The sequence below is a fragment of the Epinephelus fuscoguttatus genome, linkage group LG13 (genome assembly GCF_011397635.1).
Source record: "Epinephelus fuscoguttatus linkage group LG13, E.fuscoguttatus.final_Chr_v1".
NCBI lineage: Eukaryota > Metazoa > Chordata > Actinopteri > Perciformes > Serranidae > Epinephelus > Epinephelus fuscoguttatus.
This window is the reverse complement of record NC_064764.1, coordinates 36,878,767-36,893,090: the sequence shown is the minus strand read 5'-3', so window position 1 is coordinate 36,893,090 and position 14,324 is coordinate 36,878,767. Positions and strand designations below refer to the sequence as shown.

At 41.4% G+C, this 14,324-nt stretch overlaps 1 protein-coding gene across 9 annotated transcripts in view; it reads right to left on the bottom strand.

Annotated features, from left to right (window-relative positions):
* ttn.2 (titin, tandem duplicate 2) overlaps nt 1-14,324 on the bottom strand; it is a 249,401-nt gene that overhangs the window by 147,552 nt on the left and 87,525 nt on the right. For 8 of the 9 annotated variants that reach the window (XM_049594294.1, XM_049594295.1, XM_049594296.1 and 5 more), the window contains exons 69-88: nt 12,728-13,015; nt 12,261-12,371; nt 11,759-12,044; nt 10,619-10,802; nt 10,447-10,530; nt 9,732-9,999; nt 8,389-8,649; nt 7,762-7,971; nt 7,568-7,645; nt 7,446-7,472; nt 5,574-5,630; nt 5,275-5,319; nt 4,963-5,022; nt 3,344-3,406; nt 2,724-2,795; nt 2,365-2,433; nt 2,110-2,190; nt 1,873-1,944; nt 1,142-1,564; nt 115-945 (exon numbers count right to left, since the gene is read on the bottom strand). In XM_049594294.1, coding sequence (XP_049450251.1) covers nt 115-945; nt 1,142-1,564; nt 1,873-1,944; nt 2,110-2,190; nt 2,365-2,433; nt 2,724-2,795; nt 3,344-3,406; nt 4,963-5,022; nt 5,275-5,319; nt 5,574-5,630; nt 7,446-7,472; nt 7,568-7,645; nt 7,762-7,971; nt 8,389-8,649; nt 9,732-9,999; nt 10,447-10,530; nt 10,619-10,802; nt 11,759-12,044; nt 12,261-12,371; nt 12,728-13,015 — 3,570 coding nt within the window. The remainder of the gene's footprint in view (nt 1-114; nt 946-1,141; nt 1,565-1,872; nt 1,945-2,109; nt 2,191-2,364; nt 2,434-2,723; nt 2,796-3,343; nt 3,407-4,962; nt 5,023-5,274; nt 5,320-5,573; nt 5,631-7,445; nt 7,473-7,567; nt 7,646-7,761; nt 7,972-8,388; nt 8,650-9,731; nt 10,000-10,446; nt 10,531-10,618; nt 10,803-11,758; nt 12,045-12,260; nt 12,372-12,727; nt 13,016-14,324) is intronic. The other variant, XM_049594302.1, reaches the window with a different exon arrangement.

The window sequence follows — 14,324 nt, the reverse complement described above, 5'->3', positions numbered from 1 at the left end:
AGCGATCAGTGAGCACTCATGGAAAATCACTCGAGATGAGTTAAAGCTGGATGATGGAGTTAAGAAGATTAAGAAAAACTCCAGAGCTGCATCTCAATCAAAGCCGTTGTATACCTTTCTTCAGAGGTTCCTTTGGTGCAGGTGTTGGTTCTGGTTTGATCTTTGGAGGTTCAGGTTTTGGCACTTTCACCTCAGGTTCAGGTTTTTTCACTGCCGGCTCAGGTTTTGGTTTCGGGACCTCCACAGGTTCTGGTTTGGGAACCTCCACAGGTTTTAGTTTGGGTTTGGGGACCTCCACCGGTTCTGGTTTGGAGACCTCCACAGGTTTTAATTTGGGTTTGGGGACCTCCTCGGGTTCTGGTTTGGAGACCTCCACAGGTTTTAGTTTGGGTTTGGGGACCTCCACGGGTTCTGGTTTGGAAACCTCCACAGGTTTTAGTTTGGGTTTGGGGACCTCCACTGGTTCTGGTTTGGAGACCTCCACAGGTTTTAGTTTGGGTTTGGGGACCTCCACTGGTTCTGGTTTGGAGACCTCCACAGGTTTTAGTTTGGGTTTGGGGACCTCCACGGGTTCTGGTTTGGAGACCTCCACAGGTTTTAATTTGGGTTTGGGGACCTCCACTGGTTCTGGTTTGGAGACCTCCACAGGTTTTAGTTTGGGTTTGGGGACCTCCACTGGTTCTGGTTTAGGGACCTCTGCAGGTTCTGGTTTGGGAACCTCTGCCGGTTCAGGTTTGGGGACCACTGCAGGTTCTGGTTTTGGAACTGGAGGTTCTGGCTTAGCAACAGCAGGTTCTGGCTTCGTTACAACAGGCTCTGGTTTACGGACTTCTGGTTTTGGTTTTTCTGGTTCTGGTTTTGCTTTTCGAGCCTCTGGCTCTGGCTTTTTTACTGCTGGTTCAGGCTTGATCTTTGCCAGCTCTGGTTTTGCAGCCTCTTCAGGGGCTTAAAGCAACATTTATTTTAGATTCAAGTAAAGACATTCAAGAAACAAAAAGTTAAAGATTCGCTTCCAAACTTGAAGCTAAACAAACACAGTTCAGACATCTTAATACTCAACACAGAGGAACGTACACAGAGTTAGACTCAACAGTCATAAAAGTCTTTAAATCACAACACATCCAAACACAGCAGGAAATACCTTTGGATGGAAGCGTCACTGGCTTCTCTACTTGCACTGGCTCAGCTTCAGGCTCGACCTTCAACACTGGTTTGGCTTCAGGTATTGTTGGAGCCGGTGTAGGCTTAGGCTTTGGCTCAGGCTCTGCTTTGGGAGCTGGTGTGGGCTTGGGCTTTGGCTCAGGTTCTGCTTTGGGAGCCGGTGTGGGCTTGGGCTTTGGCTCAGGTTCTGCTTTGGGAGCCGGTGTGGGCTTGGGCTTTGGCTCAGGTTCTGCTTTGGGAGCCGGTGTGGGCTTGGGCTTTGGCTCAGGTTCTGCTTTAGGAGCCGGTGTGGGCTTAGGCTTTGGCTCAGGCTCAGCTTTCGGTTTCGGCTTGGCCTCAGGCTCAGGCTTAGCTGCAGGTGCCACTTTTTTGGGCTCAGCTGGTACCTGAGGCTTGGGCTCATCTTTGAGTAGGTGACACAGACATTATCTTATATTAGCATGAAGTCATGGCAGCATCTAAGAGCTAGCAAGAGGCGTTTGAAAGAGCGAGATGGCACTCAACATAAAGACAAACCAATGAAAAGTGAAACTAGAAACAGCTGATAGTGAAAAACAATGACAGAGCGCAAAGAGGAAGATTTGAGGCTGAATAGAATAAAGACAAGACAGACAATAAGAGGTAAGAAGCTACGTAGCACTGAGCACAAGTATGCTGCTACTGAGGGCACTTGATAAGATTTAAAACAATAGAAATAACAATGTGAAGTACCTTTCTTTGGCACTCCTGGCTTCTCGGCAGGCAGCGAGGGAGGAGCAGCAGGCTTCTTAACCTCCTCTGGTTCTTTTAAGATACATTCAAACACATGATCAACCAGAAAAGAAGACAACGAAAGGAACAGCACTGAATCTGAACCACATCGTAACAGAATAGTCAAACATAAGGACAGTGTCATCAGCAAAGATGAAGATATTCAGTAGGGAGATGGTAGAAATCAGACATCTCTACCTTTTGGAGTAGGACGTTCCTTCTTCTCTGGGACTGAAACTACAGGAATCTTTTCCTCCAGTGGCTTTCTGGCCTCCGGTACTTCAAAATGTCAGTAAAATTAAGTGAATTTTCACAACATAAAAACATTAACGGAGTGAAAAATCACACTGACACAATTGCATAAAACAATTTTTAAAGTGTAAAAAACATAGAAAGTCATAGATGAATGTACCATTTACAGATACATTCATCATCAGGAAGGTATGCTGGTACCTTTGGGCGGTGAAGGTTCCTTAACGGCTGCTCTTGGCTTCTCTTCAGGCTTTTTCTCAGCTTTGGGAACTTAAAAGACACCGATTGTGTTAGAAACACAACAGAGATGCTGTGGATTTGCAGGCGAAGCCGAGAAGCGAAGCAGAAGATAATAAGACAGAAAAGGCAACTACAGTAGAAAATGTAATGACTCTGTCTGAAGCAAAAATAAAAGATTGAGCACGAAAGGAAAGGAATAAAAACACAAAGCGGGACAAGACAGTCAAAGATTTTAGTAGCGGAGAATGGACAAGTAAGTTTGCGTGTTTTGCAGGACACAGCGCTGAGCTGCAGCAGGAAGATGTTCAGGTCTGTGGTACCTTTTGTTGGGAGTTCCTCCCGCATTTCAACTTTCTTGGTCTCCACTGTCTCCTCAATGGCAACTCTGGCAGCTAAAAACACAGAAACACATCCAGAATCATTATCACTGTCAGAAAACAGAACTGTTAAAAGATGACTCAATGGTGACATGAAGTCAATGGAAAAGAGTTGTTATCTCCAGCATTTAGGTGAAAAATTATTTATGTGTTATGTTACAAACAAAAACCATAAATGTGTTGTGGATTAACACAAGAAGAATCATGTATAAACATAAGTCTCCAAACTTAAAATGGTAACCAGTAGACTGATTATAAGTTACATTAAATGCAAAGCAAAAATAATTATTGATTACTGATACGCCCATGCATTTGGAGTAAGAAATTAAGTTTTAGGAGGTAAGCAGAAGCCAAAAATTGACCTCAGACTGCAGTTAATGAAGAGAGGTTATTTTGAATAAAGTAAAAACAGAAGAATGATTATGAGACAAAGGAAGTAAAAGAGGTTAGTATGAGACATAAAGACAAACGCTAAGAGCGAGCCATGGTTAACATCGGCTCAAAAACACACAGGTATTAAGAGACAGATGATGTCCGTCCTGTGTGTAACTGTGATGAGATACCTTTGGCTTTGGTTTCGGACACCTGTGGTTTTACTGTCTCTTCTGTCCAGCTCTCAAACTCCACTGAAGGTGTGAGGACCACAAAAGTGATAGAAGACAACAAACGTGAGGCAGGTTGTGCTTGAAAACTCAGGTAGTCATTTCACAGTTTAACAAAGTCTCCATCTTGTTGTTAAGTTCTCTCATTAATGAGATGAGGCTGAAACAACTGGATAAATTCTAAAATTTAAATTTTAAAAACAGACTTCCTGATTTCATGGATGGTTTCAGAACTGGCCCAATGGGCAAAGGTCTGGGGGCCAAAGGGTCAAGGGGACCCCTCAAACACAGAGACTGTGTTTGAGGTGACAGTTAGCTTTTCTTATTGGAAAATCCACCAACAACAAAGACACACGAGGTGGCAACAAAGAGATGCAAAACAACCACAAAGATGCAAAATGGCTAAACAGACACAAAACAACAACAACAAGGAGATACAAAATGGCTACCTAGAGACACAAAACTATTGAAAGAGAACACAAAATGACTACAAAGTGACAGAATGGCTAGAAAGAGACACAAAATGGCCACACAGAGATACAAAATGGCTACCTAGAGACACAAAATGGCTGCAAAGAGACAAAATGGCTACGCAGGGACACAAAATGCTTACAAATAAACAAAATGGCTACAAAAAGACACAAAATAGCTTAAATGAGCCATAAAATGGCTACAAGGAGACACAAAATGGCTACAGAGACACAAAATGGCTACTAAGAGACACAAAATGGCTACCTAGAGACACAGAATGGCTACAGAGACACAAAATGACAACAAATGAGCACAAACAATAACACGAAAACAGGCGGAACTAAAGTAAGACACAAACCAACTACAAAGCTCTCCTGTTTGCAGTTGTTTTGTGTCTGTGCCCAGGGGCATGATTTTGTTTGAGCACCAACACATAGGCCTATTATCCACTTAGATTGAAAGTCAAACATATTTCACATTTAGGAGCTTCAACAAAATCAGGAAGCAAACAAAACCCCAAACACAGATCTAAATTTTACCAGGGACAGTTCTAAACTGTTTTGATGAGTTAAATTTCCTGATGATGTTCAGCTGACTTTAATTTTCCAGATCAACGAGACAAAAGACTTTGACTGTGAAATGGTAACTCCACTGAAAGTTAGTGTGTTTGATGGAGATGGAAGATAGGATGAAAGTTAAAAGAGTCAACAAAGAAGAATGCATCCTCAAAGGTTGGACACAAACAAACAAAACAAACAAGGACACACAAAGACTTTCATATTATATCTGCAGAGATCAGTCACATGACACAATGATGATGATGTTATGATGAAGATAAGAGGCAGATTTGGGTAAATTCACATTCTGAGACACTTTCAAATGAGCTGAAATTAACCTGAAAAAGATTTCTAAAAAAAAAATTTGAATCATTCCTGTTTAAACATATATTTTTGGTGAATACTTAATTTTGATTAAATGTTTTGAATGTTCAGTACTGATCGGTCTGTCCTTGATTAAATTATTTTATTGTGTTTTTCCCAGATCTGCTCAGATGGTTTGATGGATGATGGAGATGATGGGTGAAAAAGAAGAAAAAACATTTGTTATACCTCTCTGCTCCACCTCCATCTCCACCTCTTCTTCATAGTGATACGAATATTCAGCTGATTCTTAAGGAAACAAAAGCGGGGGTTTTTTTGTTTCCGTTATTTAAAACGGAGACTGAAGAGTTTTCAATTTATGATGAGAGGTTAGTTCGACTGTCAGTGAGGGATTGCAGCAGTATAAAAGTTAACTGTGTTTTTACACCATAATGTTAATCATTAACTTATGTCTATGACAGATATAATCAGCTTAATGTTAATTTATTTCTATATCAGGATGGAGGTTGTAAGCAGATGAAGTATATAAACAGTAAATACCTCTATGTTCAAGCTCTTCTTCATAATGATAGTATTCAGCAGATTCTTTAAAAGACAAAAAACATGGTTTCATTATGTTAAATTTGGGGCAAAATGTTAGTTTTATTTGCCATAAAATGCTTTAAATTCAAGAATTTAGCCAGAGGTTAATAAAGATTCACATATTCCTTGAAACATCATGGAAACACAAGCTTTAGGTGCAAATAAAATATTTACTTCTGATACAAAACTTGTTTCTGATTCGTCTTCCTGATAAATGTATTTGAAAGTGAACTGCACCCTGCTCCTGATCGTCTTACCTTGAATTGCCACTGATGAAGGCACTTCAGGCCTCTGAACTGAGGAGTCTGGGACATCTACAGAATATGGAACATGATTCATACCAAAACTTTATTTAAAGAGCCTTTAGGGAAAAAATGACTGCATGTACAATATTAGCATTGATGTTAACTGTTCTGTAACTAAATGAACAGTCTGACATTTTGGAAAATCCTCTTGCTCCCCAGTGTTTACCAGAGTTGTTGGAACTTATTGCAGATAGTATCAGCAGTATGTGGCTCTACTGGCTAGTAGTTTCCCCTGGTTCTGGTCTTTCTGCTAAGCTAAGCTAAACATGCTAAACATCTGCTAAGCTAAGCTAACTGGTTAGCTACAAGCAGCTGTCTTAACATCAGATAAGAGTTTGTAGCTACATTTACATCAGTCAACTGAAAACAGCTAGCAAAGTTTTGTATACATCAACAGTTTGTAGCTATGTCAGCTATCTACAAAAAACAAGCTAATTATAAAGCATAATGTTGGATATGTTACTCTTTGAACCGTCTATAGCTAGCATAACGCTGGATATTAATATTTTGGGATGTATGACTCACATATTTATCTGAACTTTGTCTTATATCACAAAGTGAACAGTTTCACGTACCAAAACAAAACCATTTAACCACACAATAAATATTATATTTTAGGAGACAACATTTTCAGATAAGCACACTGCTGCTGCCAACTTTACTCACTTATTAGACATTACCACTGCCAACTAGCTGCACAAAATATCAAGGCCACGCCCCTTTTCAGGGGCTAGCAAACCAAAGATCCTGTAGACATCAGCGCAATTTGACCCGTGTTAAACAAACATTTGTTTTATACACATGTCTAATAATTGTTTTGTAATGTTGCCTGAAACTGAGTGTGGACCAAGTGGATTAGCCACCAAACAAACTGGTCTCTGTGTATCGTGTGATACTAGTGACATTTCAACGGTTGGCACTGGATTCTAAACTATTGAAACTACAAACATATTTCATGCAACATTAAGCAGCTGCCAAAACAATGTAGACTCGAAACTTAACCAAAACATTATGTTAATTCCAAACCAATTCCAGGCCTGGAAAACAGTTTTACTGAATTAAGGACTTTTCCAGGAATTTCATGAATGGGAACCCTGGACTAAGCTATTTGTTTGTACCATCTGTGCACAATGTTGGGTATTTATATATTCTTAGATGTACATTCACTTATTTATCTGGACTTTGTCTTGTATCATGAGGCAAATAGTTTAACATACAAGGAGACAACATATCTTCATGTACTCACAAAAAACAATAATGCTAACCACAAAAAAGGACAACCAGAGTGCCTTGGATGCAGTTCAAGACTATGCTATGTGGCTAACTGTTTAGTCAATAAGTCAGCTACACTCTGCTAGCATAATCTGGGTATGTTAACTGTTTATATCTTTCCAAACATGGAATAGTTGTTAACACGTTATACCCTCTATAACTTCAGCTATTTACAAATTGCATTGTTTGTAGTGTCCGTAGCTAACAGTTAGCACAATGATTGATATTTAATTTTTGATGTTCAACTCACTTATTTATCTGAAATTTGTCTTGTATCACAAAGCAAACAGTTTCATGTTCATAACAAAACAAAAACACTCAACCAGATGACGCAACACTGTTTCTATAACATTCAAGTACAAATAACATTGATTATGCTAGCTGTTTGTAAGAGCACTGGCTAGCAGTTTCCCTCTGCTCCCAGTCTTTGTGCAAAACTAGGCTAAAGGTGTCTACTGAGATAAAAGTTAAGACTCTGGTGAAGACCGAACAAGAGGATTTTCCTAAAATGTTCCCGATATATTCAAACTGTCTAGAAAATAAAATACTTACCTAAGGGAACCATTGCTAATTCAATTTCTGTGGAAAAGGAGGAAGAGTGAAGAACGTGTTAAACACTGAAACAGACAGAAGCTGAACAGAAACAAAAGGTGGCGTCTGACTAGGAACTGTACCTTTGCCAGACAAATAAAGCTCAGCCGTGCTCTTAGCCTCTCCTCTGGGCTCCAACCTCACAATCACTGAGTACACGCCTACACGGGATTATTAATGAAGACGTTTAGCACTCAAGTCATCAAAACAATGAGGAAAAAAAAACATCTGTAGGGCTTTGTGACGGGCCTCTGGGGCTCGATGGTGCTCTACACACCTTCGTCTTCGATGGTCACGTTTCGGATGACCATGAAATGTCTTCGGCCCTCGCTTGTGAAGTTGTACTTAGGGCTCTCTCTCAGTTCCCAGGTGTCTTTGTACCACGAAACGATAGCATTGTCGAAGGACACCTCGCACTCAAAGGTGGCCGACTGGCGCTCGTTGACTTCGATGTTGTGGATGCGTTTGGTGAAATGAATTTGTTCAGCTAAAACAGATAAAGACGTGAATGGGTAAGCGTGCTTGGCATCACAACTGGGAATGTATGACAATATTTGAATGGTAGTTTTTCATCGACACAACATCCACACGGTTAGAAATGATGATCAGTGTTTATGGGACAGTTATGATGGCTGGTTGTTGGGGGTGAGAGATGGATTTGAGTCAAGATGGATGTAAGAAGACAACTAATGAGATGATGACGGAATGTTTTGGCAAGATAATCCAGGAGAGGAGAGGCGTGAAGAGTGTTAACACAGATCCCAGAAGAAAGAGAGGAAAAAAAGAGGGTAAAATCCAAAACGCCTAACATTAGTCTCAGACTTTGATGAGTCGAAAGAGGTTAGTAAACGGGCAGAACATCCACCACGTCTAGAAGGTTGCAGAATGGTTTCCAGGTACAAACCTTCCACCCACAGGTCGGCGGATGACTCCAGGTGCTGGTACTTGCAGGTGTATCTGCCCTGGTCTTCAGTTTTCAGGTCTCTGATCAGAAGCTTCTGAATCTTGTGTTTCACCTCCGACGTGTATCTGCCCTTCATCTCTAACTGCTTTCCATTTTTATACCACTGAGCCTCTACGTTAGGGATGGATAACTGACAAGACAGAGTGCATGACTGGCCTTCCTTACCCGATGTGTCCTGCAGGTGCTTCTCAACCTCCACCTCTGAAAGACACAAAGGGGAACATGCAGAATCTGTTAAGAGGGTTTAGAGATCACTGAGCATCACAAAAGAAAAAACGACTGCCTAGTTTCAAGAAGTGGACTAATGTGGGATTTATACTTCTGCATCCAATCAACGCCGTGCCTACTGCAAAGGCTCTGGATCGGCATAGAGCCTGAGCTTTACCATACACCATAGCTTGACATGCACCTCCCCAGAAATGTAACTACACGTTGTGGCGACGCAGACCTCCTGTCTGTTTCTGTAAGCTGAAACCATTTCTCTCAGTGGAAACAAAGCTTTTATTTATTTTAATTTCACAGATAAGAAACAATAAACTGTGAAGAGAATAAAGCCTCCACTAAAATAGCATTTTAAGTCTTGTGTGTGATTTATCCTGGCTTCACATGAGTAGAGGAAATCTCGTCGCTAGGCTAATTTATACAATGTAAAATACCAAAGGCTTGTGCTAATAACGTTAGCATGTTGTATTTGTCTGGAAAACGTGTTTAGTATAAGACAGTTGTTTTGTCAGTGAACCTTGTGAGTTGTAATGGAGCTGAGTCTTATAATGTTACCTTCGTTAAATGTTGCTGTTGTCCCTGGCTTCATATGAGCAGAGGAAATCTCTGCTAGCTGCTAGGCTAATTCCAACAATGTAAAATGCCATAGGCTTGTGCTAATAACGTTAGCATGGTGTACTTGTGGGGAAAATGTTTCCAGATAAAGACAAGTGTTTGTCTGTGAATGCTGTTCACAGTTATAGTGAAGCTGATTTGTGTACTTGTGTTTGAAATTGTCTCTGTTAAGCCACGTTTAATGTGTGTTTAATGTGTGTTTTGAACCAACTCAGCTTTACAGCACTTCACAGAAACCCCACTGTCAACTGTTTTGGAGGTGTAACTGCAGAGTGACACCACCACACAAGTATAAATGCTCACAATGGCATAGGCTACGGCGTAGGCTCTATAGAGCTGACGCACAAGTATAAATCCTGCTTAAGTCTCATCGGAGACGTCCGATGTAATCCAGCTTTATATGAATAATATATATATGAATATCATATCACAGTGTAAGTACTGACCCTTGACGGTGAGCTTGGCGCTGGAGATGTGAGGCCCACAGACCACCCGGTAGTTGCCTTGGTCGGTCGACTGGCACCTCTTGATCTTGAGCAGGTGGCGGTCGCCGCTGATGCTGATGTCATACTTGTCACTAGTGTCCAGTTTCTGGGTGCCCTTGTACCAGGACAGGGTGATCTCTGGGTAGTTGATCTTGATCTCGCACTCAAACACCGCCTCCTTGTTAATGAAGACGGACTGATCGGAGATGTCCCTCAGCACGGTGACGGGCTGCAGGAGCAACAAGACGATCAATAACTCTCTGAGGTCAGGATAGGTCGATCGTCTCTGGTAGTTTGGCTTAATATCGACTCAACAGAAACTTTTCTAACCCACCTTATATTTTGAACTTTGCTGAAAGTGTCCTCTGAACTCACCTATTTGAAATTTTTATAATTGGTCGAGCAGTTTGGCCAAAAAGTGTCTTTTTCTTCTCATGCTATATCTAGTGTTTGGGCACATGACGGGACTACCTTTTCCTTTCCATATATTTTATCATATTTTATGAAGTAACAGTTGTCCCACGCGTCCAAATACTAAATGTCTAACTCAGAACTTTCATGGATCAAGTGTCTGTTATCTACGAACTCATCAAAGATCATCAGTCTGATAGAAAGGTGAATTCTGCTAGTGGTTTAAGGTGTTTGTAACATTAAATCTCTATGAACGTGTAATGACCTCTGTGCGCTCCATTCTCTTCTGCAGGTCGGCCACCAGTCGGGCCATGTCCTCATCAGACTCTCTGTCTGCACGTTCCACTTCCTGTCAACAACCACAACAACAACAGATTACTGATCAGGACGTCTGCAGACACAAACACATCAGGTCTCCTGAGAGTGCAGACGGTTACCGGTCTTCCACTTTCTTCAGCCTTCTCCTTCTTCAGCTGCTCGATGGCCTGCAGCAGGCCCCGGTAGTCGGTGATGCCGTACATTCGGGCGTATTTCTCGTACTCTTTGGGGTCCACGTTCCTCAACAGCTCGACAATGTCGATGTCCTTCTCCTCCTGTGGACTCTTCTGCTTTGATGGTGTCCTGAGAACAAGACAGAGACACAGGAGGGTCAGGGACAGTGTAGAGCTTAAAAATGACCAGAAATTCAAACAAAATACAAAGACGCAGATGGATTAGGAAACTTTAAATGAAAATTAAATGGAAAACAATGTTAACAGGATTGATAACTCAGGTTGTATTTATCATGTTCTGTGGATAGAAACAAACCTTTTACCATCATAAGCAGACGTCATTGTGAACTCTTCTGACAGAAACCAAAATTGAACTTTCTTTTAACAACAGTAAAGAACACCTTTTCTGATGACTCCCCTCCGAAATAAAAGACTTGTCTGCAGAAAATATTTTTGTATGTTTACGTATTTTATTTATTCATTTTCATGAGGTCTTATGCATATCTGTTAAAAATGACAAATTGAAACCTCCAGTTCTGCCCGAGGCTGTATGTTCTCACACTGTGGAGCCAGGTACTTTATTCTGACCAGTGTAACAATGGGAAGCATCCTGTCAACAGGCCTCCTACTTCCTCCGTGTCAGGTTTTATGAGTTTTTTTCCTCCAAAACAAGTTTCCAAATTTCTGATCTTAATGTCCCTCGGGTAACCTACGAAAATTTCCCTGGAAATTTCCTGACAATTTGCAATCCTAAACTTTGAACCAAAACAAGCTGTAAGACCTAGTGTCACTTTTTTGTGTGTATATTCCCTCACATATAAGTTCGCTATGAAATGGTACCATTTCTGAATTGACTCTGTGCCAAAAAATAAAGAAAGAAAGCAAAAAATTAAAAAATACCAAATTTCTGATCTTAATTTCCCTTAGAAAATGTCCAGAAATTTCCTGACCCTTTGCGATCCTGGACATTCAACTTTAACATGTTGTAAGACCTTGTGTTGCTTTTTTAAATGAAAATAAGATTGTTATTAAAAGGTACAATATTTATTTTGAAATTCTGTCCCAGACGGACTCAGCTGAACTCACTTCTTCAGTTTGGCTCGCAGGTCTCCCTCCAGCTGTGCCACCTCCTTCTTCTCATCTACGTGCATGTCAGCACTGCACTCGATCTCTCCATGTTTGTTGGAAGCGACACACCTGTACTGACCCGAGTCCGACTTGGTCACCTCTCTGATCTCCAGCTTAGACTCCTGGCCCTTCTGCTCGATGGAGATCCGGCCACCGTGAGTGATCTGCCTCCACTTCCCCTTCATCCACTTCACACTGGGGATCGGGTCACCGCCCACTTTGGCGATGAAGGTGGCGGTGCCCTCTGAGGAGTGACGGGAGGAGAGTTAGGAGGAGAACTACAAGAGCCTGGTCTTTATGACAAGTTTACTGAAACTGGTGGAAAATCTTCATCAAGAAAAAAATATTTTATTTTAATGACAAAAATACAGAATAAACAAAACACCAATGAGACAAAACATCAACAGGAAACAAGTGGTGTGTGTAGTTGTGTGTATAGGTTGTGCGCTGTGGGTCTCACTCTCAGTGACGTGCGCAGTTTTGGGTTCCTGGATGAAGAACAGGTTCTCCAGTTTCTTGATTGGAGCGGCTGCTGGAGCTTCAGCAGGAGGCGGAGCTGCTCCTGGTTTCTCTGTAAACAACAACAACAACAAGATGGAACATTACAACTGTCGCTGCCTCGATGGATCTGAACGAACCCTTAAATGAGACTCTGATTATTCTGCAGCAGCTGTGTGAGAGTTTGTTAACAGATGGTTTGATGTAGTTTTACTGAACTTAAATGTGAAACCATGCACATCAATTCATCAAGAATTTTCTCAGGTTTGGGATTCTTTGTTTATCATGGAGGCATAAAAGAAAAAAAGAAACACGGGACGAGTAATGGATTAACAAATGGTCATTGTGCAGGTGAATTGTTGGGGGATCAGGTGCTCTAATCTTAACAGACAGAGACACAACCAATCATGACATGTTCTTTATTCGTACCTTTGATGGTGACTCTAGCCTTGCAGAACTCGGTGCCAGCATCGTTGGTGGCCTTGCAGAGATAATCTCCGGCGTCGTGTCGGGAGGCCTGGCTGATCTCCAGACAGGCCGTGCCGTCGGAGAAGCTGATCCTGGTGCTGCCAGCGGACATCAGGTCCTTCCTGTCCTTCATCCACTGGATCTTCAGAGGTGGAGATCCGCAGACGTGACACCTGAGACTCAACCTCTCGCCCTCGTCCACAGTCAGTGGCTTCAGAGGGACGTCGAACACCGGAGGCTTCTTGGCTTCTGCAGGAGAGACACGGTGGTTTTATTTCAGCGGGCTGATCTGGAGTCAGCGCTCTAACAAATATCTAAACATCTACAACACCTGATCCACTCTGATCTAACAGAACTGTGAAACAGCAAATACAACAAAATAAACCAGTTCTACCATGTTTATGTTTTCTTATAGAAATGAAGATATTAGAACACTATCTCATTATTATGGAGTCCATATCTTGTATTTATGTTTTTAAAAACTTTTGCGACTTGCTCCGTCATTTCACCCTGAAACATATTTTCAGTTGTATACTCTTCTGAGCTTTCGTTTTTGTACTCCAAATACTGAAACCAGAATATGTCATATTACACGGTGACTGTCACTGAGCCCCCAGGCATGAACTTCTAAACCAAAAGCACATATTGTGCTCCGTCCCAGAGTGAAAAACACACTGAACAGCTGGGGGACCCTTTGATTTTGTCGCCAGCGAGGTGAGGCAAACAAACATACCTAACAACACGGTGCATGAAGATGAGAAAAAGTTGCTTATGTTGGAACAACTGTGATCCATTTGATGAACAAAGTTAGCTTACAGTTGTTCTGCTAATGTCCAAAACTATTTCATTTCTGGGATTTAATATTTAAAACTTTTTCAACAATTTCGGTGGAGATTCTCAGTCGTCCCAAGTCATGGTAATCTTAAGTTTTCCTGACATCTTTTGGAGCTCTTTATACAATTCCCTGTCTTTATTATGTATTTACTTATTTATTCATTTATATTTTTCACGACAATACATACCTAATAGACTTCTGATTTTGTCAGATTGAGTGTTTTTTTTTCTCCCTACTCCTGAGACATTCAAACTTTAGGGTGAAGCTGTTTAGCTTTAGTTTAATGAATGAAATCCTGAGATTTAACCCGACTGTATATACTTAAAGAGTTTACATACACCCCTTAAAATCAAGAAGGCCACGTGACCCCCTGTGGAGATTTGGTGACCCCTACTGGGTGTCGGGACCTGCAGGCTGGGAACCACTGATCTAAAGATATTCAGTTTACTGAGATACGAAAACACAGACAGTCCAAGAGACTGGAGATAATTAACTCAAATCAAGTCACTGTTTCAGCACTACAGTATATATTCACTGTGTTACCAGATCACCCTTTTTCCCCTTTAAGGGCGAGGGCCTTGTGGGCAACCTGTGAGGGTGTGACTTGTGCTTTATAGTATATGTGGAAGGAAGCTCTTTGGGCGTGTCATGGTGAAGACAGACAGAGTGATGACAGTCAGCAGAATTAAGTGTCTGAGAAGGGTTAGGGGTTAGGGTTTATTG